This window comes from Vanessa tameamea, chromosome 3 (assembly GCF_037043105.1).
Source record: "Vanessa tameamea isolate UH-Manoa-2023 chromosome 3, ilVanTame1 primary haplotype, whole genome shotgun sequence".
Taxonomy (NCBI): domain Eukaryota; kingdom Metazoa; phylum Arthropoda; class Insecta; order Lepidoptera; family Nymphalidae; genus Vanessa; species Vanessa tameamea.
Genome location: NC_087311.1, coordinates 7,529,063 through 7,553,562, shown reverse-complemented (window position 1 = coordinate 7,553,562; position 24,500 = coordinate 7,529,063). Strand labels below are relative to the sequence as shown.

The window sequence follows — 24,500 nt, the reverse complement described above, 5'->3', positions numbered from 1 at the left end:
TGTGTGTTTAATTAAATACATTCCGTGGTGGTGAATATATAATTAAAAAAAAAAACCTCTTTTATACATATATGCAGGAAGTAAGTCAATGACGCGAAAATCGAGCAATAAGCAGTCGAGATTCGCCCTAGGATCTATCGAAATCAAGCTGAACGGCAATTGGGGTGTCGCAGATGGTCGTAACGGCTCCTCTGTGTTGCCTCGACGTCGCTAGAACGTGCGCCAAGTATAAAAATATGATTTACGACGGAACATATAGAACCGCACATCCGCTGCGATACTATCTCGTCTACCGAAAACCATTAACACAGATATGAATATGCAAGGAAAATAAGCGTATTGCAAAGCAATGATAAATCAACATAATTGTAAACAGGCAATAAACAATATGTAATATAGGTATATATGTAGGTTATACTGAGTTTTTTGCCGGTTCTTCTCGAAAGAATCTGCATTTCGAACCGGTGGTAGCTTCACTTTATATAGTTTGTAAAATGAAGATTCGAAAGTGCTTGTAAAAGCCTACTTGAATAAAGTATATTTTGATAGGTTGAATTGATCTTAACCTTATTTATCTCTAACGACTTCGTTTATTTAAGAGAATTTTACTTAATTAAATACATCCCGTGGTTAATACAAGTTCGAATGATAAATTATTTATTTCATATAATTCGGGGAAGCGAAAACCTTGAACCTTTTCCATTGTGTTTACCTCAAAACTCCCATAGGACACACCGAATAAGTGCCTCGGAATTAGTTTTGTGTAAAGCCTTACTTTAATAATGCTATGTGGTCTTTAGAGTATTGTGGGGTTTCCGCGTCATGTTTATTCAGTCCTACGATATGAAATAGTTGTTTTCTGGCTTCAGGCAGTTTATTATTACTTTGAAGAGCCACGAGAGTGGGTACAACTATAAGGGGAGGGCAGACTGTTAGGGTTCGTAAGTAAACAAGTGCCGTCAATTGATTCAACTAGTCGATAGAATTGTCATTTTCCTCATTTTATGATTTTTATGACTTAGTTTATATTTATGCCGAATAATTTTTAGTATATTGATTTTATTTCTGTCTGTATTTTTTGTGTTTTGCAATGCATTGTATTGTATATTGAAGTAACTGCTGCTGACTAATTAGTGTTATCGGTTAATTATATCGATGACGTTATCAAAGGTTAATAGCGATGTGTGTCAACGGTCACATGATTCTTCTTCTCTCTCAGTTTTACTTTAGATGTTTGACGTGAGAAGGAAATTAGTTGGTCAGTTAAACAAAATTCATTAAAATTTGCTAATATTTCGGAATGTTAAATGAACAATACACGACAACAGAACACAAGAAAAACCGCTTATATAAGCTGCAACTTATTTTTAAGAAGCGAAAGATTTTTTTTTGTATCTTGATTGAGTAGTGCTGTTGGCCCTACTGGCCTTTACAGCGTCACCGAACGTTGGGGCGAGTGTTAAAACTCTGTCTTAAGGTGAACCCTTTTGGGCTCGAGAGTGACGTTCGTCCTGAGGGTGTCTCCTATGATATCGCACCTCGGCTCAGAACGTAGTCGGTGGGGTGTGAATTTAAGCACTGATAGAATTTACTGACGTCACGGCCGCCTCCGTGACGTCGCTACTCTGGGTCCTCGTTTCCGAAGCGAAAGAAGTTTATGTTTGATTTATATAACTGTAACATTTTTGATGAAATGTGATTAAACAAAATCTTAATACAAAACTTAGGTGTATAAATATGAAGAAGTATGTAACATAAAGAAGTATGTAACATAAAGAAAAGAAGTAATCAAAATAAATTTGGCGTGGCTGACACTTTTAATAAACTTACCTAGGGTCTACGAAGGGTTCCGCGTAGATGTTCCGGACCGGCTGGCGTCGCGGTAACGGTGGAGGTACCGGACTGAACCCCTCCATCATATCCTCTCGTTCACTGTATTTCAGCGATTTCATCGTCATCTTGCTGAACTACCGTTCACTGCACAACTATATATCGGGCTTCGAACACAACATCACTACCAATCTTTATCACTTACATCGCCGCAGTATTGAACGTCCATTAACATACTAAACAATAGATTCCACTTTAACTTTGTCTAATAGTTTATTAGAGTCAACATGATTAGTTTTCTAAAAGGAACTTTTTTTTTTCTGTAAAGAAACGTTTTTGATATTCGTATTTCGTTTACGGGTTAACCGTCAAAGGCACGCAACCAGTCCCAGCGAGAGTATGCGACTGACTGCAGGCCCCGCCGCGGAGCCGCTCGACCCTCGCCTAAGCTTTTGTAGTTTTTGCGCTCGCGCCGAGGTGCCATAAAAGCTCGACGAATTATTAGGCGATGAACAAAAAATGCGGCCCATACGAAAGACGGCATATTGTAAGTAATAGACTTGACGCAATCGAATGAAAAGCAGGACCCGCTCTACCCGTGTTTAACATGACGTGATGCGGTTAAATTTATTTCAAAGAATATGCTTTGTGCTAAGTGTGAAAAAAACGTTTTTTTTTAACGAGAGATCGTTTTGTATTACATTTTCCTAATATTTTTGATAGTCAGCGACTTGAAGTAAATTTATGGGTATAATAAGATTACAAAAAAAACTTTTTTAATATACAAGTTTCAATAAAGATTTATGGAAATTTAATCTTGTTAGATCATTCAATATCAAAATTGCGTACTTTTTTTAGTGTATAGTGTAATGCTTGCGTTCCCCCATTTTAAGAAAATACTAATATTCGTATTTACCTACAAATCAAGCATAAAGCTTGTGCTAGGAGGGAAAATAACGGACAACGGCCCAACGGGTCAGAATCGAACCTACGACTTTTTACGTCTTTTACAAAAAAAGCATTTTATTTAAAAAATCTTTTGGTAATTAAATAATACATATTAATTAAATAACAACAGATTTCATCAACACCCGATTATGATAGGTAGGTATTATAAATATTCAGTGGAAAGGAATTGCAGTATCTAAGCTGTGAGCAAATGGCAAATTCATATTTGATGCAAGCTGTAAGTAGAGTAGTGTGGGTACGTAGATTGTATATCAGTCTCCACGTTCCCTCTTGCTGGAGTGGCGGCTGTTGATCTCGGCGCTTTGCATGTCAAACAATTACCCCACACATTGTTCATGACAAATACGACAGGCGTGCACCCGTTACCCTTTTACTCATTGAAATGTTTGTTTTCAAAACTCGTTACCCTTTCTCAAATTTTATTTACGATCACAAAAATTGTATAACCGTTGGTGATTTATTGAATGTTTGTTAATTTAACTCGCCGCCTCTGCGACCGATACAAATTCACACAAACTTCGCGTCTCCAACATAAGGGGTTGCGACAAAATTATGTAAAACCTGTCCTATGGGCCCGAATTATCCCGCAAGGATAAGAACGAATATAAAAAGAGATTCCGAGCTTTCTATACGGTCTTTTTTTAAAAGAAACGAACACAAGATTTGCATACATATGTACATTATGTATACCACAGGTATATGTACGCAAACATACATGTTTCCAAAGTCGCCTAACTGTATAATAAATTGATTTAAGCACTTCGTGACAGGTTTAAGTATGTTTTGACAAACATTAGGGAATTTAAAGCCCCTGCGACTGAACTTTGTTCGGTCCCCGAAGCGCTACTTGTCGAGGTACGAACTGAGTTTTGTTCAGGTTAGGAGGACACTTCGTTTTGGGACATCTTTTAAGGAAATCGAAATTGATTCATCTTTTGAGATACATCTTTAGTAAAGCGTTTCTTAACCGATATCAATGTGACTTGTTAAAAAATTTAAATTGGATTTCATTACAATAATCGTAGGTAGGTACAATAATTATTATAAAATATAAATGTTGTCTAGAGACGTAGACGTAGAACGATCAACAAATTTAAATTGATATGTATTACTACTTAAAAATTGAATTCATAATAATATATTTTTAAATATTTTAAGTTTGAAACCAATGTAAAATTCATTCATTCAATCACTATTTTCTAGGAATTCTAGCTATTCAGATTTCATTCGAATCCGTCAATAGCTGTGAGAGATACGAGGCGTTACTGTACGGCATGTGGAATAGCTGTTTATTCTTATAAGGCGAGTAGGAAGCCACGTTTTCCCATCGCATAGATAGACGGATCTGACCCAACCTGGCAGTTCTCTACGCTTGAACTTGCGCCCGTTACATACCACGTGCACTTTACTACATTCATATGAGCTCCGAGAGTTTTATACATAGAATGAATATAAATTAGATAGTATTTATGAATATTATTTGAGATACAATGTGATACTTAATAGTATCAATAATTATATCACAAATAATATAATATAAGTTTTTTTTGTAATAGTATGATAAATTCGGTGATAGTTACGTCTTGACTTAATATCTAAGAATAGCGTTTAAAATTAAATTTTCCATGCCAACCTTATGCAACATGAATAGAAGCTTTAACTTAGAATGTCATCTATCTTTCGTTCCGCATATCAAAACGTACTGTATAATATTTATAGTTTGCTTGAAGTTAAAATCTATAAAAAATCTCCAGTACTTATTATAATAACGTTTTAAGATATTTGATGATGTATAAAACAAAACATAATATATTTTCTAAGCCAGTGAAGTACCTTAGATCGTTCAGGCATTATATTTAGGTATTAAATTCCGTATACAATTTAAGCATGTCCGCACAATAGTTTACAATAACACAGTTGCAATTAACGCTGCATTGTTTACATTTAAAGATCTCTAGAGCCAGTGTAAGAGCTATTGTAGTCTAATAAACACATTTTACTCAGTGTATTTACACTTATATTAACAGAGCTCTTCATAGTTTGAACCTAATTAATCTTCGTTCCTGACCCAAATGTGTTTTAGCATCCATCTCACTGCGCCACAAAAAATTACTCAACTATTTTAATTGGCGTAAAGGTTTGAAGTTTCTTCTCGTAAAAATGTCAATGAATCGCTGCACACTTGACATCTGCAGGCTTCGCTATATTAGGACTATTTAAGAGTAATAATATTCAGGGATGACGCAGTATAATATTAACTTTTATTGCAAATGTTTAATAAATTTGAAATTTATTAAATTATTAAGGAACTTTTTTTTTTGATTATCTGTTTTCAAAATACATGCAATATATCGCTAGTTATCTGTTATAATGAAAAACAAAGTCTGTTATTAATTTATAATTACATCAACGAATATAAATATTCGAACTATAAATATACTTTTTATATCAAGTAACTTAGTTAATTAACTGAATGAAAAACTAATATCACGATTGAAGGCAGACTTTAATTAAAGCTTCCAAGATTGAATAGATCGAGTGAATAAACACGCGTAACAGAGAAGAAATTCGCTTTAACTACGGGATTCTCCTTATATTTGTTCACTTATTGTTGTGTGGCACGGCCCTAGTCGCGGTGGCGATGGATACGGTTACACGTGCGCGCGTGTGTGTGTATGTGGAGCACGTTTCATAAAATAAAAGACGATATTGATTCCGTGACGAGCCGAGAGCGGGCTGTGGGAAACGATTCCTGTCTGCTTAATAGATGCCCCGAGGAGGCGAACACTTCAACAGTCTTTGTTCAGACAACACTGCTTTAAGTAAAAAAACTCGAGATAAGTGCGAGTACGTGATCACTGAAGGAGCTGTTTTACAAAATATTTTGAATAATCAGACACTTCATTATGATCTCTTTGATGAGCTTCTTGAAAATTAATTAAGATATCATTGACATTGAGTTGAGCAAACCAGTTCATTGCAACCTTTTCATTCCTCGTTCAGAGAATCAGTAACATTTGAATTTAGTTTCTAGGCGTAATTAACGAGTTAAGGGTACGACATGAGTACTTTATTCCTAGTTTAGACGCGGTCGGAGGCTGCCCGGCCGCAGGACTCGACCACATTCTCGACGGGTAATTACGCACGCCCGTCTTGTTCCCAAGCCTCCACTCTAACATTTTATGCCTCATTTCGGAGTATGTGATTTGCTGCACATATTTACTATAATTGTCGTGGGAGCAAACAGCGCTCGCGTGCGGTATATTTCATTTATCAAAAGACGGTACATATTTAGAATTAAAATTAATAAATCTATTGTTAAGTTTAATCGTTATAATTAGCTTACCCTTTTCTCATTCAATTGAGGTTTGTAAAGTAAGTAAGCTCTATATAAAAAGGATTTAATAGAATTTTACGGCTGACATGCCTAACGACGACCTTCCCTAGGAATGCTTTTGCTGGTGGGTTGGTTCCCCAATACGCTTAGGCGCTTGCGTATTCGATTCATGGGAGCGTCGAGTAAAAATTCCTTTAGTTAGCTCCTATGACGCCCACGGGGAAAAAAGGCATATAGTTAGTACTTTTATTAAAGTTTCCATCTACTTCCTCTAGCCTAAAAAGTTTATTAATATACATAAACCAGTTTAGTGAAGACATTAAAGCCATTAAGTAATAAAACTTTTTATCAACTACTCTACATTTTAAATTACTTTACTCGAAATCAAAAAATATTCTTTATTCAAATAGGGTCCAACACGTTCATACTAACATTTTACAAGTTTATCTTGTCAGTTAAAAGTTAAGCTACCGCTTGTTTGCTATGTGGGTTCTACGGAGAAAAATAATAAGAAACGAAACAGTTACTTTGTATACTAGAATATGTTAAAATATTATTATTATTTATCATCTCTCTCTTTCAGTTAAAAAAGCCAAATATCTTCGAGATTATGTCTCGTGTAAAATAAATAACGGTACACATTGTCTTAATTCGAAATCGCGAATAATCCATCAGTTGTTTTATTTACATATATGAAGACCAAGCGAACTTTCAAGAAGACTGATATCTCAATGTGAAATGTCTCGAATTGCGAGGTAATGTCACCCGTGTTCTCCATGGCAACAGTATTTTTTTCTAAAAAGATCTTATTTAATTTGATTTGTTAATATGTATGACTCAAAACTTGCAACTGAGTTTCAAAATTGATAAAGTGTTTAGTGAGTGGTGATGACCCAGTGACTAGGAGACGTGAATCTTAACCGGGACAAGCACAAAATAACTTTCATTAATTTTGTATTTATCTCGTGCTCGGCGGTTAAGGAAAATATCGTAAGTAAACATACATGTGTTGGATAAAATCTCCCACCAAACCGCAATGGTTTATTCTACTACGAAGCCTTCTACTTAAAACGGAGAGAAGTCCTTAGCCAGTGTGTCATTTACAGGCTACATTAGTACGCACAAATTGTAGTCGTTTACTAAATAAATTAAACAAAATGTTGTTCTTGATAACTTATTATTATGGTATCTTCCAAATTACGGCTAATTGGGAGCTTAAATATCTCGTCTATTTCTGACTTCTTTAACATTTCATACTCTATACATGAAAATAAAGTCTATTTTGAAATAAGATGTATCTATTAGAGTTTAAATTTGCCGCTTTAGCTACTTGAAGAAAATAAATTCGCCTCTAATTTGACGTATGAAGAGTTTTATAAAGAGAGATCAAACGCTCTCCGAGCAATATTACATCCGACAGAAGCGGACGCGCTTGTTTTGAAAGGGGCCGCGACACGACGCTGGATCCACTTCGGTATCCAAAACAAATGCGCTCCTTGCAAAGTACACCCACAAATAAAATTCACTTTTTATTTTTAAACTTTTTGCTCGGTTGCCTTTCGCCATGTTTTAACAATTAATTTGTCATTAGGCCCATATCTGTCAGCAAGTATAGTTTTTGCTTCATTCAGCAGTCAACACTTAAAGATTTTTTTCTTAAACTTAAATGCATGTTCAAAAGGAAAAATGGTAATACATTAAATTTATAACAACTTAAAACACAGTTAAAATAAAAGTAAACTTATAATACAAAGTTTTTGACTTAGCAAAGATAATAACTATCACTCCTGCATTTGTTTCTTTTATTAAATTCCGTAGATGTTTTTAACCTTTGCTTATTAATAAATTTATAGTATTAATAGTATTTTAAAAATACGACATATTACACAATATGTAATATGAATGTGTAGAGTATTCAAGTATAGTTTAATATGTGCATTTCATTTTAGAGTAATTACTAATTTTATTGACGACGCTTCTTTTCTTCTTCGTTAAAATAAGTGGAATTGACAAGAAATAGAAGTAGGTTTACACTCAATTAAATCCTATGACCTTGAATAAAGTATATTTTTATTTTTCAGTCGTTTTTACTTATTTTTGATTACCTAGTTCTGTCACGTAGTTTTAACATATGATTTGAAATATTTAGGTACTTTACAAGCTTGAATGTTTTGATACTGTATTTTAACGAAACTTGAAACAATATTTTATATTTGGGTAGCTAAGCTTAAAATAACTTAAAAATTTGATGCATCTGTTAGCTAATGAATTATAGCTTTGTGTTGATTTTTGTAAAAGGTGATAAAAGAGCTGTCGTTGATATACGCATCGATATTTGTCAACGTTTACTATTTATTGGAGTTATCAACTCTTTGAAATTAACCAACGGCAAATGGTAACTTTCTGTTATTAATGATTATAATGTTTGGAGAATTGTTTCTAGAGCGTAATGGGTAGGTAGGGGCGAGCCCGGAAATTGTCCTCTTGTCGGACCGCTGGCGCATTAGCTGAGGACATTAGACCAGCTATAGCAAACAATGTGTGCGTGTTGTTTCATTTGAAACACGTGACGGAGTAGAGAAACAAAGGGACAAGACATTATTCGTTGGAATTTGCGCAATTTTATGTATTAAAATGAATTAGACGACTTATTAAACGGTAAAAAACATTTTATGAAAAATACATTAGTTTTATTTTCTACTGCCATAAAAAATTTATTATTTTTATCGTTATTTTTATATTGTATGATTCATAAAAGATACAGATAATTAATAATTGCGTTTGGCGGAGAAGTATCTCCGTCGGCGAGACGTTCAGTTGCTATTTTTTTAGTAATGCTATTTCATAAAAATGAGTCGGTAACAATCGGATATTAGCGTGTGAACGCAGGCAATCTTCGTCATGTGTCACGGTTAAAACTAAGCCATTAACTATCGACGAATTTTCCAGCAATTTAGTCTTGAGTACATAATTGCGTTCAAGTCAAACCTAATTGATGCCGGGGTCCGAGTTCAAGTTGCCGTTAATGTGCCTCGAACAGGTTCTTGCTATCCAATACGAATAACAATCACATGGAAAAAAATATCGGACATGTTGTGAAACAACGCGTAACAAATATAAAATAATAAATGGCAATCTTTAGAATTTTATTATTTATCTTGATTACAGAAAATTTATTCTACTTAGTTATTTTTATTAGCAATAAAATTTACTGTACCTAAGTATTGTATTAACTAGTTACTTTTTTAATATTTTTCGTTGTACATTGTTATTATGATTTAACAAAACAAGATTGTAAATGTAGGGAACGTCAAAGCGCAATTGAAGAATGATATACATTATAATTTAGACTTTCCCCTATTAGCATTTAAAAACATGCTCACATGACGGTTTATGAACCGCCTCACAATGATTGTAACACACGGTGCACCCTATCCTATCATCGCATTGCATTAAAGCGGTTGCTTTGCCTGCAAAAACTTTGCAATTAAGTCGGGGGAAAGCTTTTATAAATTCTATAGTGCTATCGTTCGGTTGACTGTCGATACTATCGGAAAATTTATGTTTCCGTAATTGCATATTCGGAAACTGATATCACAATCTTCGGTCTTAATTAATTTTGATGGATACCGGTGCGATTTCGACAAAGGGGACTATTGTGAGCAAGTAACTTAAATCATTTAAAATTAGAATAATAGAAAAAAATATTTATGTCAAGTATCTAGATTAAATCGCTTGCATAAGTTTGTTGGCTCTTCGGTACAATCCATATTTAGCTAAAGGCTAAATGTATGCTTTGCATATTCCTAAATATTGTCTATTCATATCTAGTAATAATTAGTTATTTACTTAAAGAGCTCTAAATATTACAAAGTTTTGTCTTATTACTTATAAAATTGAGTTGCAATACAATGTTTATTTTATTTTTAAATACTTTATAAGGTTCTTTAGTGGGTTCAGATATTTATTAATTATTTTAAAATAACATTATGATATTTTGATCATAAACGATATTCAATTGAAGCTGTATAAATAAATGCTATGATAACAAAATAAAATATTAAAATTTTAGTTACGTACGTAAATTCAAGATACATCCTATTCGACTAACGGAAACTGTATTTATTCAAATAACTCGGTTGTGTGTCCGATTGTAGGGAATGTATTCAAAGTTTAAAGTTTGTTCAATAGCGAAACACATATTCAAGAAACTTAGCAGTAACTTGAAATAGATTACGTTCATGTGAATATAAAGCACACGGCATGCGGTCTACAAGTCAAACAATATAAATCGGAAACGAAAGCTTGGTTCTTTTCAATTTCCGTTGCAGTTCAATAAATAAAATTCGAATTCAATATTGTGTTCCCTGTACATTAAATTTGCAAATTCAATTTTAGAAGACATTCTGAAGGAATTTTTATATTGAAGCTTGAATTTAAAATGTATCCGTAGGCTATAGCTTTCTGAACGCACATTTTATATCAGTCTGATTAAAAAACAACGACTTTTATAAAGCGCTGTTTGGGATTACGATTAGGATATCTTAATTTCTGATCAGGAATATTACAGCGCGCTTTTCTGTTCGTATAGCTTGTTAATTGCATATGATAAAATATAATACTATTTATGGTATATGCATGTACCTACTTATGTAATTATTTTACCAGTGGTTTAACATATGGTTTAAAAAACCGTACTGTTACCAAGTTATGACAAATTATAAATAATAAAAATTGTTTACCAATATCTAGTGTTTCTTATTTATTTTCTAATTAGATTTGTATATTCATACAGAAAATAATTATTAATCATAAAATAATATCATTTAGAAAATATGCAAGAATAAAGTATCTATATGCCATTATTTATGTTAATTTTAACCTTTATCTATCAGCATGATGTCATTCGAAAACGAAGAAAACAACTTATTTAAAGAGATGGATTGTATGCTAATATAGATTCTTTTTCTTATAATTGTAAAAATTAAAATAGCTAACACTAATAATAAAATGTTGTTCACTAAAATACGTTATTTAAAAAAGTATTTTACCTTTCATAAGCTGTACAGCATATTGTTATATAATTACAAAAGCTAACTTTGAATCATGCGTGAAGCTTTATTATGTGGCGTTTTACTACAGTAATTTTAACGCAAACGCAAATCGTACGCTTTCATTTTGAATAGTCTCGCATATTCATTCATAAATAATTGGAGCAGTTTATAAAAAACTCACGCTATACGTCGCTATGTCTGTGGGCTTGTAACTCACATACACGAGAGCTATCGTGCGCCGTGTAACTCGGAGCATACCATTACGAAACACAGTTTAGGAGAATAATAAACACTTAGAAACAATAAAAAATAAATTAAAGTCGGACACACGATCAAGGGATATTGCGGCGCAAAGTAGAAATTGTCGAGTATCACGCCATCGGTGGCGCTACCTGCCATTGCAAGTAAAGTGTCCGAAAACGATAGGGGCTCATGGCGTCCTCAGGTCGCGGCGTATACCGGTAAGGGCGGAGGTCGAGAGACGATGCGACCGCTCGCACGGTATCGGTCAGTGACCGTGGAACAGGTCGTGCATCGAGCACGAAGTATACCTCTCGCCGTCCGAGGTGTTGAATCGAGTGACCGCGCGATAGACAGCGGGAACGCGCGGACCGGCCGCCCTCCGCAGGCGATTTGATGCCCTCTTCGCGACGCCACTGCGCGCGCACACTACACGATCGGATAAAGCAGCCCTATGCCATGTCGATATATCGAGTTATCCACCGCGGGTGGTTATCGTATTTAACATTGTCAGTTTCTTGGTTAGATGTCACAAATATTATGTTTCATTTAAAATGAAGCCTTTCATGGCATTGTCGATAAATACAAATGAAATATGATATAATTATAAAACTCAGTAAAGATTTGTACAATTGGAAGTTTTAAGGAAACTAGCTCCCTTAATAGAATCCAGAAACCTTTCTTACTTTTTATTTAAAAAAAAAACATAATCGACAGTGTACATCCCTAAAGAGATTATAATTGGAGCATGCGTGGTGCGAGGGTTGGGGGTAGCGAGAAAGTAGCGGGGCAGGGGACGGGGCGCGTGTCACCCGCGGGCCGCGGCTGTGCCAGTGGTTCGACGCGCGACAGTACACTAATGTGATCTTGACACCGCGTATGCAAAGCCTATGTTGTTCCATTAAACTGTTTAAATACACTGTAAACAGAACTTTCATTTTCAATAAGGAAAAATAAAAGTTTTTTAGCGAAGTAATGTCGTTTCATTCTACTTTGATTTGAGGCTTCAACTTCCAAATTTTAATCGGTCAATCCATGCATACGTGGTAATAAAAATCAATATTACATATTATTATAATATGTTTCCGATCAAATCAAATATTCTCCATACTATGAATATAAAACAATCGGAGTCGAATTTAATTAATATGAAAAATACTTAGGCCTAAATCACCCCAGATATATATTAAGTACCCTTAGAAAAAAAAAAAGATATCAAATTGACACAGAACTCCTGGATTCTTTGCACGAACGAAAATAAATGAGAGAAACTCGCCCCGTTTAGGTTTGAAATAATCAGCCTGTAAATATCGAAGATGGAGGAATATTTCTCATCGGTACTGATATATAAATTTATACAAATGATAATAATTCAACTTAGGTAATGCAAGTCCCAGCGTCGCTCTCTTCACTAATACTGATGTATTTGACAGTTATTTTACGAGATCATTGATGAAGAAAAAAAATTATATTATATATTTATGATTAACATATTCTATTAGCCTACTCGTTGTTGTGTGGGAGGCATCTTATACATATATATATTATAATTTAATGGAATCTGTTGAACGGGAATGTTTGTCATTACACGATTAAGATTGATTAATTGTTTCATTAATGCACGTCGGTTCAACGACTTTGTCAAAATATTTCTTGTAGTAATAAAACGTAAACTCAAAATTATTCAAATGAAGATAAAGTCATGACTTTAATTAATTATTTTGTGTTTTATATTTTAAATTTTGTTCGTTGAATTAACGTAACTTAAAACGTCTATAAATCACGGAGATTGTTACATTTAATAAAACATTTTTGTATTTCTAACGAGATTATATTTAGTTTCTTCGTGTAACGTAACGCAGTAAGCGCTATCCCTAGTCCAATTTTCAATGTGCATAATATTCAAATTACGAGTCCAATCTCGTAATGAAACCCTCAATCCATAATGATCACCATTTCTGCGTCGATATTGTGGTATATAATGTGCATACAAAGCTGTTACATAGAAGAGTGGGTGTAGCAAGGTGAGTAAACATCATTGTCAAAATTGGGCTATACGATATCATTAGCGCGTTTGCGTTCTCAACGATAATAGTAAGTACAATAGCACAAACGATCAGAATGCTGAGGGTAATTTACATTATTAAGAGAAACGTATTAGTATTAATTGAGCATAAATTTTATATTAAATGATATAAAAACTTTTTGATACGTCATTATTTGATCCATGATTTGTCATTTTTTAATACAGGTTGTATTATTAATACCAACTGTAATAGACAAATTATTTTTTCTACCTCTAGAGGCAAGATGAGGGAAGGTCTTTATCCTAGAGTGGGACTCGCCGTTAGTTACAAAATACAATAATATTTTTATTTATATGATTACTATAACTATTTAAAGTACCATAAATTTATATCAAGACTTATATTATTTTTCGTATATATTATAAAATATTTATATAAATATTTTATAATTATGTAATCATAATAAAATAAATAATATTCGTAGGTTAAGAAATCAATGGTCAAGTATAGTACGAAGTCTAATTTTACTATTATCGATCAATTTCAACAGGTAGAATAAACGAAGACAAATATGTAGGAAGCTATTAGCAGTTCCAATTTCTGACTTTAATAAAACATAGTTTGTACGTAAAAGCTGCTGTAGAATGATCAGGCAAAACGAGCATACGGACAGCCGGGACGTGTGGGTACGAAATCCTTGGCGCGTGACTTTCGTTCACGCGCCATCGACTTTTTGGTATGTACACGGGTATACCGTGTACCAAGACTTACGGACATCGTAAAGTTCCATACACGAATACTTTGAACGTGTCTAGAGCTACCTACAATACGTCATAATTTCAAACGACGTCAGGTATTTCAGAGTGAATATTTTATACATTTTTTTATGGTTCACACTCTTGTAATATTTTATAAATTTTATACAACGTTAATCACTATGCTAACTTACTGTTAGTCTTTTGTTATTATTCGTATCGTTAAACATTTAACTTTAATGTACGTGTGTACGTCACTAAAACTTTTCTAAACACCTGGATCAAGTTAGAGTATTTAAGTACATATGTGTGTGTGTTTCATGACAACTTTTATCAACAAAAAAAAATCTTATCTGATCCGTATGAAGTCGGGTCAGACAGCGAATAAATACAAAATATTTATTATTTGTAGTCATGAATATTTTTGCTTTCACTCCATCTTACCAAAAAACGAATACACAAAGTTACAGTGGTTTTGTTTACATTTTGTTAATTTATTTTTTCAAACCATGAAAAAAGTGTTAATGGTAAGCTGTTGCGTGACCCAGAAATGGAAAATGTAACCGGGGTGTTCCATTTAGCTTAGTTTATGTTTAGTTCGTTAAATATTACAGACGTTTTATTTCATTTAAATTGTTTTTATTTGAGGCGAGTTGTAGTGGAAGAGTAATTAAGTGCTAGAAATACATTGTGGAGGTAAAAAAAATCCAATAGCCTTAACAGACTTTCAGTGACATCATGACGCTTATGCCTGCATTTCAAATGTTCGTAATCCGTTGGCAATACAATATAGACAATGAAATTCCACGTAATATCATGTACAAATAGATAACACCCTTATTGGTACCGTTGTTGGTTAAAATGGAATAATCTCTGGTATACGATACGTGACCATTTATTTTTTACATCAAACAGGATCCCTATGAATTTTATAATTATATGATATCTTTATTTAGTTATTCATTTTGTACAGTTAAAGGAACTGGATGAGATGGTAACATGGCTCAGTGGAGGAAACTCAGAACATGTAAGTATTAAACAAAGGTTCTCTAACTATGGCCAGTATCGCTGACGTTTCGTGGTGTTATATTATTGTTGATAATTTATTTCGAGTACAGCACCGAAGATTATGGTGATGTGAAGAATTCATCATGTAATCGTGGTTCATTTACGGAATCAAACTTTACTGCTGTCGATTGGCTTCCTATATTTTTGGAAGAGTTTTCTATATTAAATTTAGTTTTTGAAGTATCTTTCTATTGATTGATTTATTGCCCCTGATCCCTTAATACTGTGATAATAGTATATAATATAGTAATAATTAATGTGAAAGCAGGACTTTCCTACGCAAAACGAAACGTATGGTCATGCTGGATGTTCAGACAATATTACATAATTTATTAATGCATTACAAATAAATGTTGTGCATATTTCATGCAGGATATAACGTAACCTACACCAAAAATATTACCAAAACATACAATTATTGGCACATTTTGTGAACAACAACCATTATTTTCCAACATGTACAAGGTTAATCATACACCGTAACAATGCTGATATTAAATTCATTTTGATATTTATGGTGGATTTAGTGAGTTCGTTAGGGTCGGGTTTCCCGCCCGCAGCCTTCACCTCCGCGTAGGCTAAAGGGTTTTGTTTTCTTTATAAACAACCGTGAAGGTGCTGTTAACGACTCCACGAACAAATACGAAATTCGATCTACCATTACGCATACCAATAGCTCCCCTATCCCCCCGTCTTGATGTAAAAGTATTGTCTTCTTTCCAATCTGATCGCCTCCATATTTACACCCGAAACTCCACTCACTATTGTATTTACTAATCCACTTTAAACAACATTCAATTATGATAAAAACGAATATTTTCCTATTTTCAGCGACTGCTTATGTAATAAATTTAACGGGCGAACTGTATCAAATAATCATGAAAGGAAATTATTGAAAGTAGATACGGATTTATAAAAAAATTAAGTGTCGTTATCATTCGGATCAAGGCGTTCATTGCCGTAGCTTGAAATGTTCGACAGGGTATTTCAATATTAATATTTACCTATCGACTCACAACGACGAGAATCAGATATGAGACGAAATTAAGAGGTAGGAAGATCTGTTTGATTTTACTTTTTTAAAATATGTAGAAGTAAATAAATAAATAGTAAATAGCGCAATGGCTTACTAGCCACCTAGCGATATGAAATTTCGATACTGACTCCTTGGGCTATTATAGTAACACAAGATTTAATTGAAGGAGTAAAACAAAGTATAAGTAATACCGTAAAAGTGATCATTGCTATTATACTTTAAAAAATATATATATTTATAGTATAAACTGCCCAATGGATAAAACCTGTGGATCTTACTGAAATATCGCGGTTACAAATCCGGTAAAGCATCAAACAGTTTTCGTGTGTTTAATATATATATATAAAGTGTTCTTTGAATAATATAATATTTAGCAAACCTGTATCTACAAACCACTTATTGGTGCAGTTTGCTGAAATAACCATCAAAATAGGTTGGTCCTTTGAAGACGAGGGGAACCCACACACAGTGGGATACCTACTTACAGATTGTTTTTAGTTTTATAATTTATTATAAGAGTTATATGAAAAATCAAACTACACTACACTACGTGTTTTACGTTTACACCGTACACGTAGATAATATTTCTATGTCTTTAATTAAGCACACATTAGTGAAAGTATTATATATTGTTGTGTAGTAGAATCATTCGATTAGATTATCGTTAAACCGTTCATGGATGTTCAACATTAACTGGACATGTAAAAAAATAAAAAAGTAGCTTGATAAAAAATAAGTAATCGAAGCATTTCTATTGAAAGCCAGTGACACTGCATAAATGTCAAGCAAGAATTTTGTCTGTCACCCGTCGGTCCCTCCAGTGATCATGCGATAATAGAAACGCAAGGATAACTCATATTAAATATTATGTATTCAACACTTTATTTATCTAAATTTGCCTTTTAAAATCACGCAATTAATTTAATTATGAATTTGTACAATTAATAAATAATAATATAAGGTTTAACCATACAAAAAAAATACATATATAGAATTCTTATTCTATTAATAAGCTGTAGTAAGTTTGAATTAAGGCCGACATTCAATACCTTGTAGTTGTAAGTTTCAACAGACTTTGGCACGTACCGCGTCTAACTTTTACTAGAAATAGCACACGCAACAATCAACTTTATGATTCATGAATATGCTTTAAAATTCACTGATTAGAATTGACATAGAACCTTTAAAATTTTATTAAATCGTAGCTTATTCATATTCAGTTTCTCTTGAATAAAAATACAATTGCAGACTGTTACTTTTGTATTCATAGCTGCTACTTGCGTATAACAAAAGTGATCTTACTTAGTTCTAAAAAACGTAACAAAATTTAGGATTTCAATAGGCCTTTGATGCCGGCGTTTTTAATGTGAGATTGAAAAGGAGACGGGTTTTGTAACATAATATTTTAGACAAATAATAAAGAATTCAGATTTTTTTATCAATTGCTGACGTTAGGATCTACTTACATTGGCTAGCATTTATATTTTTAACTGTATAAAGTGCAATTTACCGTATTGACAATTGCAGAGGTAAATCGAAATGAAAATTTGAACGTGCATGCATTCAATGGTTGTAGTACATTAATGTTTCCGTCATGATATTTAAAAATAATTAATAATTTTGGTATGGTTTAGAATAGAATGACATTTACGTTGGCGTACAATTTATGCGACAAGGAACTATTGTAAAGGCACTGATTGCCTTTTATGGAGATTTGGTATCGTAGCACGGCGCGCCCTACATGCTCCGTTTACTTACTCCAACGGGTTGTATGGACGTAAAAGTTTTATGCCTCCACCGCGTTTTACAGCAGGCCTTTTATTATTTAGTGAAAGGAGCGACGGTGATGTCATAAATCTCCGCTCCTGCGTGAACTTTCGCCTCTTATCTCGGCAAAGAAATTATGGAACTTTGTGCCTTCTTCTAGACAAAGTGTTTGGCTTTTCCGAACCGCGGGTCAGAGTAAGTTTCAAAAATTAATGAAGGGATTTAAAATTATAAACTTGAATAGAAATATTTACTATAATATCACACACATTTATTTTAGTTTAACAGACACTATTAATCGTTATCATAATTATATGATAACATTAATTTTAAATGTTCTCTGATAACAAAATTACAATTTATTATTTGCAAATTGGTGCTGTTTTTAGATAGATTGCGAGATATTCATTCCATTGAAGAATAATTAATTTCCATGTGCTTAATTTGTGTATATAATTAATTTCCCTTAGTCCCACCAAGTGCTTTGTGCAAGTCTCTCTGGGTAAGTACCACCCATTCGTTACATATTCTACCGTCAACAGTAATAATATATTGTTTCGGCTTGGATTTGACATAACATCTTAGTTCCCAAAGTTGGTGGCGCCTTGGTGATGTAAGGGGTGGTAACTAATACCTAAAATGTCAACATCTATGAGTGGTGACCAACAAACTTGTTCCATTAAATCATTTAAATCTCATGCAAAATATCTTACTAAATAAGGCATATTACTCGATACAAGATTATTTGAGAAAAACTTTGCAAACTTTGAGTAGTATGAAAATCAGTTACATGTTATCCACCGACCTGCATTCGCTCAGAGTGGTGGAGTAAAATCTTGGACTTCATACATACACGTTTTCACTTTTCACACTATTGTAAATTATTTACTAGTGGAAAAAATCTTCAAGGTTTTCAATAAAATATACAAACTTAAATTTCATTCACGAAAAAAAAAAAACAAATCGGAAACGTTAATTTAAGTTTTAATATTTTACTTTAATCACGTCCAATAAACCGATACGACGATAAAACAAATCGAAATGATTCATTAATAAATCATAATATTAATTGTACAGTAATTAAATACTTATTACTATAAAATAGCTCATAATGTAGTTCATTAATCTTGTATTAAAATGGTTCTGTGTGGGCACGGTGACAGGGTCTACATGTTAGTAATTAAATTACGGGTGGCGTGCCCGAACCGGATACACCTCTTTAAATCATATCCTTGATTAAAGTTACCAAAGATTGGATTTACTAATAGCGAATCGAGTATGTCAAAGCATAATTTATATCGAAAAACGGATAATCTCGCTTACAAATGGCTTACTTGAGGACATGACTTGATATAGAATATTATTTTCCATCCGCGTGAGATGAAGGGCCTGGTAAGGTGATGGCAGATACCCTAAGTTATTTTCTCTATCCCTGAAAACGAGTATGAATAAGTTCTTGTCAGTTGATAGAGTAGTTAAGACGTGGACGCGTAACAAACAAACAAACTCACTTTCGTATTTAATATATTAGTTAGGACGTTGTTCTGAGTGATTAATAATAACATAGCCATGCTTATATTTATGCTTTCATTTACTCAGATTTAATAGAGTTATCTGACTTTTATTTGTGACTGTAATTTATTTTTATGCAATACAATGAAATCTATAGAATGTATTAATGGTGACAATGTAAAAGCTATTTTAAATACGCCCTCATAATATACTCGATATATCGGCAGCATAAAGCTGGCAGCGGCGCCGTCGTCGCCAGCGGCACTCGTAATTAAACTGATAACATTGAATTAACGAAATCAACCCGTAAATATGTTTATTGTATTATCTATAAACGCCACTAATTAATTAATTGGACATTGATTAAGTGCTTTCTTATTTGATGCGGAGTGGCCGCAGCCCACATAATTCGGGAATTACATTGTCGCGTAACTAAGTTGTCATCGAGGCCCATAAAAATTGGACGTATATGACCCGCAATGAACTCTACCAACTATCGCCTTTATGACATATTAACTAGCATTAATATGCGAGGCGTAAGTGGTTAAAAGAAAGCACCTTTTCGTTGTTAGTGCTTTCTAGCGCTCTCGTTATTTATCCTAGCATATTTGTATTGCAGTAAATCTCAGCTTGTGGTTGTGACGGTAGTTAATGCACTCCTAGACTTCTGTAGATAAGCTAACAAGCCTCTTTAGCTTAACAAGAGGCGGCCAAACAATAAAGGCGACTTAAGCATCGTGAAATATAGCAGAGACGAGGTGCGATAACTCAGCTCACTGGGGCCGCTTCTTTTCCCCTAATTAGCCATTCAATTCCCGTAATCTTGTTTACTCGTCGGGCGGCTCGCGCTGCCCAGGTGCGATAATGGCCGAGCTATTTGCATGCCGCCATATTGTTTCCCCATGTTCGGTACTCGGTAGTCGGCTCCGAGCCCGTCCGCTGCGACCCCCGTTGTTTTGGTTGAGCTTATTGGATCCGCTCGCGATTACTTTGTATTGATCCTGCCGTCCATTATCTACATTCGTTTATTTTGATATCAGGTAACAGTTGATGTTGCCAAATCGAATCGGCCTTTGTCTGTTTCCTTTAATTTGTAAAATGCAATCATAAGTAATTGTTTCCTTTTTCTTTAATTTAATGACAACTTATAGATGTTAGATTTTTAATAACATATAAACTTAATATTTTAAGCAATGGAATTGATTGTAATTAAAGTAAAATATTGCTTGATAAATAAAAAAATATTATTTATATATAATTTTCTATTACGTAATTTCTTTTAATAAGAATTCGTCGTGGAGTAAGGAAATTTACTCAGTCCATTAAGATAATTAGCTGAGTTTAGATGAATAGTGTAAATAAAATCTTTGAACAGTACTACTTGGGATTTAGAACTATAGCTGTCTTATAATACATTTCATTTCGTTTCTTATTATAATTTAAATTAAGAAACTCTTTACTTTGACAATTTAATCTGTTTGATAAACGACAGTTCTTTATTATTAGAATACAGGAGTTTTCTGCTTTGCGGTCTGCATCAGTCAGAGATATTCACAACTTTGTAGATAAACCAAGTTATATGTAGAAGCTTAAATTAATTAAAACGTAATAAAACAGAGAATAACAACTTCAGACAAATCTTCAAAGCGACCAAAAATATACTTAGTTGATCATAAGTATCGATCAAGATGTTATTATAATTACGAAAGAGAGATATAAGGCAATCTGCGCGGCAGTGTCGGCTTCTTCTATAAATACATTACAGAACACGCTTTATTACTTCGCCATCTCCATCCAATCCTATTACGTGTCTGTTCGCGAAAAGTTTTCTATGAAACCGTTCAGTTTAAGATGGCCATTTTTAAAAATAGTATTAGGGTTCGATAATGGCTTTTACATAGGGAGTTAGGGGCGAACGTCTGTATTATGTCGTGGGATTTAGCGAGCTCAAGCGATATGCTAAACTCCTGGCGTGCTGCGCTGACGTGGCGTCTAGCCCTGCCTTCGTTGCGAGGCGATAATTTTATGACAACGTTCAAAGATTTTTACCATATTGCTTTAGCGGACCCTGCATTGTATGAAAAGTTTTTAATTAAATACTTGCTTCAAATCGAAAAATTTTAGAGTATATAATATCGTTACATTCACATGAGTAATATTCCTTGACCTTATATTCTAAAGTATGATTTGGATTTAAACGCATTAGAAATCTTGTTAAAAACTGAAAACGCATCAAACTCAATATACTAAAAACAAATAAAAATGTATGTCTCTTATAAGTTAAAAGTTATTATTATTATTTATTTCACACAAAAAACATCTATAAAACTATTACATGATTGCACTATGCGTAAAGACTTAATGTGTAATATAATATGGTCATCAAAAGAAAAACAGGTCAAGTACTGGCTATCCTAGATAGGCTAAATTAAATAGCCTGTGTTAAGGATAATCAGTCCTCTCCCCGAAAGTTGAAATAATTAAAATACATTAGAGGTCTATCGTCTGGGTATTACAAAACGTATCTTATGTAAAATGTTTATAGGTAAATAATTAATTAAATTAAAATAGGTAATAATTAAGAGGTATGATTTTTTTTTGTTTTTTTTTGGGGGTGCGGGAGTGTTCGTGCTTGTTACTGTATATGCGTGTGCGTGCGTGTGCGTGCGTGTAAGTGTGTATGGGTCAGTTGAAATTAGGTTATAGAAGTAATATATTTTTCTATTTCATCGTACGTTTTGTTAAGCAGGAACGCAAATACCATTTTTTTACACTGAGCTAGTGGCAATTTATATATAAACAGTTCTGCATTCAGCTTATTATACAAGTAAGGACCAAGATAATAACCGAATCGTTTAGTGAAAACAAATTTTGGAGTGTGTAAGCAACAAATGTTATTTTTGCGTCGTTTGTCAATAGCAGTGTACGGAATCCTCTTATGTTGTTACATAATTAAATTTAATACGAATAATTTTCTTACGCTAAGAATCCCACAATTTGAGTATAACAGATTGGATGGATAGAGATGTGGCGGAAAAGTTGCCACCTTTAAGATGATACGTTGAGCAATTTCTAAGGGTTTCATAGTAGTTTTTGGTGCGCCACCCCAACATGAGATGCAGTATACAATGAGAGATTGGCATAATGCATAATAATTTTTTTTAATCACTGAAATATTTGCAACATGTCTTAGTGTTTTCAAAATATAAATTAATTTGCGCACTGCCTGTTAGTAACTCTATATGATCTTTAAAATTTAAATGCTTGTCAAGAACAATGCCAAGATATTTAATTTTTTCAGAAGAGGTTATAGATGGACATTGACAACGTGGGTTGTTTTTATTGGAAAAAGAGTGAAGTTTGAGCAATACTGGAGTTTTTGGTTGAGAGTTTGAACGAATGGAGAAAGTTACGAAATTAGTTTTTGTAGCGTTGATTGTAAGGTGCAGAGAGTAGATGCAATGCAGGACGGAGTTCAGTCCATTCTGGGCTATAGTTTGGAGTTCAGGCCAAGATTTACCGATGAAGGTAATAGCGGTATCGTCAGCAAAGGAGACAATTTTTCCATTGGGTATATGCATTCCACAAAGGTCATTTATATAAATAAGAAATAGAATTGGCCCCAAAATACTACCCTGTGGAACGCCGTAAGAAATCGACAGCTCATCACTAACATGGTTGCTGATTTTGGTAATTTGAGAACGATTAGTAAGATAGCTGCGAAAAAAATTGTTTTGAGTACTCCTAACACCTAGTCTCTCAAGTTTCGATAGGAGTGTGGGAATAGAAACGGTGTCAAATGATTTGGTAAGGTCTAGGAATACTATCAAAGCTTTGCGTCCATTATTGAGATGTTCGACTACATAATTGGTAAGCTCATGGACGGCATCTGTTGTACTTTTGTTTTTCCTAAAACCAAATTGTTGGGAAGAAATTAGATCATATTGTTCGATATAGCAAACAAGTCTTTTATAAACTAAACGTTCAAGAACCTTCGATGAGGCTGTTAAAATTGCAATAGGACAGTAATTATTTATGGATTTCACATCTCCACCTTTGAATATAGGAATTACTATAGCCTTCTAGAATGATCTTTGGTTAAAAATATGACATAGGATAGGTGCCAGAGTTTGTGAGTACCTTTTAAGTATGACTGATGAAATACCATCCCAATCAGTAGTGGAATTTGATCGTAAGCCTTTTATAATAGTAACAATTTCATTAGAATCTGTTTGTTCCATAACAAAAGAGGATAGGTTATTTGCTGAGGGTGCGAGTAAAGATAAAATTGTATCAACAATATTATGATTAATTTTGTCAGCTAGATTAGAACCGACATTGACAAAAAACTCATTTATATTGTTGCATGCTTGTAGCGGAGTAGAATCATTCAGTAATAATTGTGAACTATGCTGTTTAATTTTAGAAGTAAAGCATATTTTATTAAGAGTTTCCCATAGTTTCTTAGTGTTATTGCCTGCTTTATTAATTTCTTGAGTGTCATATAATCTTTTTGCCTTTTTTAGAATCTTTGAACAAAAATTTCTGTATCGTTTGTATGTTATGTTGAGAATTTCATTATTAGGAAATTTATGAGATTCTTTGTGCCTCATATCACGATTTCGCATACACTTCAATAAACCCTGAGTGATCCATGGTTTTAATGTTCTCTTTCTTCTTGGGACCTTTAAGACTGTTGTACATTCAGCGATTGCTCAAGATAGGCACTTAACAAGTTTATCAGTAGCAATATCCGGATTTGAAATAGAGGTTAAATAGGGAAAAATAATAGGGAAAAGTATCTAATATTAAACATATATTATTCTTTAATAAATAGAAGGTCGGCCGTAAAGATGATTTGACATGGAAAATGCTTAAAAAAAATATATATATCCCGCTGAGTTT

The 24,500-nt window shown here is 33.4% G+C and overlaps 1 protein-coding gene across 5 annotated transcripts in view; it reads right to left on the bottom strand.

Moving 5' to 3' along the window:
• Ten-a (Tenascin accessory) overlaps window positions 1-24,500 on the bottom strand; it is a 315,700-nt gene that overhangs the window by 37,295 nt on the left and 253,905 nt on the right. For 2 of the 5 annotated variants that reach the window (XM_026635396.2, XM_026635397.2), the window contains exon 1: window positions 1,831-2,162. The exons of 2 other annotated variants lie outside the window; for them this stretch is intronic. In XM_026635396.2, coding sequence (XP_026491181.2) covers window positions 1,831-1,958 — 128 coding nt within the window. In that variant the 5' untranslated portion in view covers window positions 1,959-2,162. Of the gene's footprint in view, window positions 1-1,830; window positions 2,163-24,500 lie in introns of those variants that run through there. One more of the 5 variants, XM_026635398.2, reaches the window with a different exon arrangement.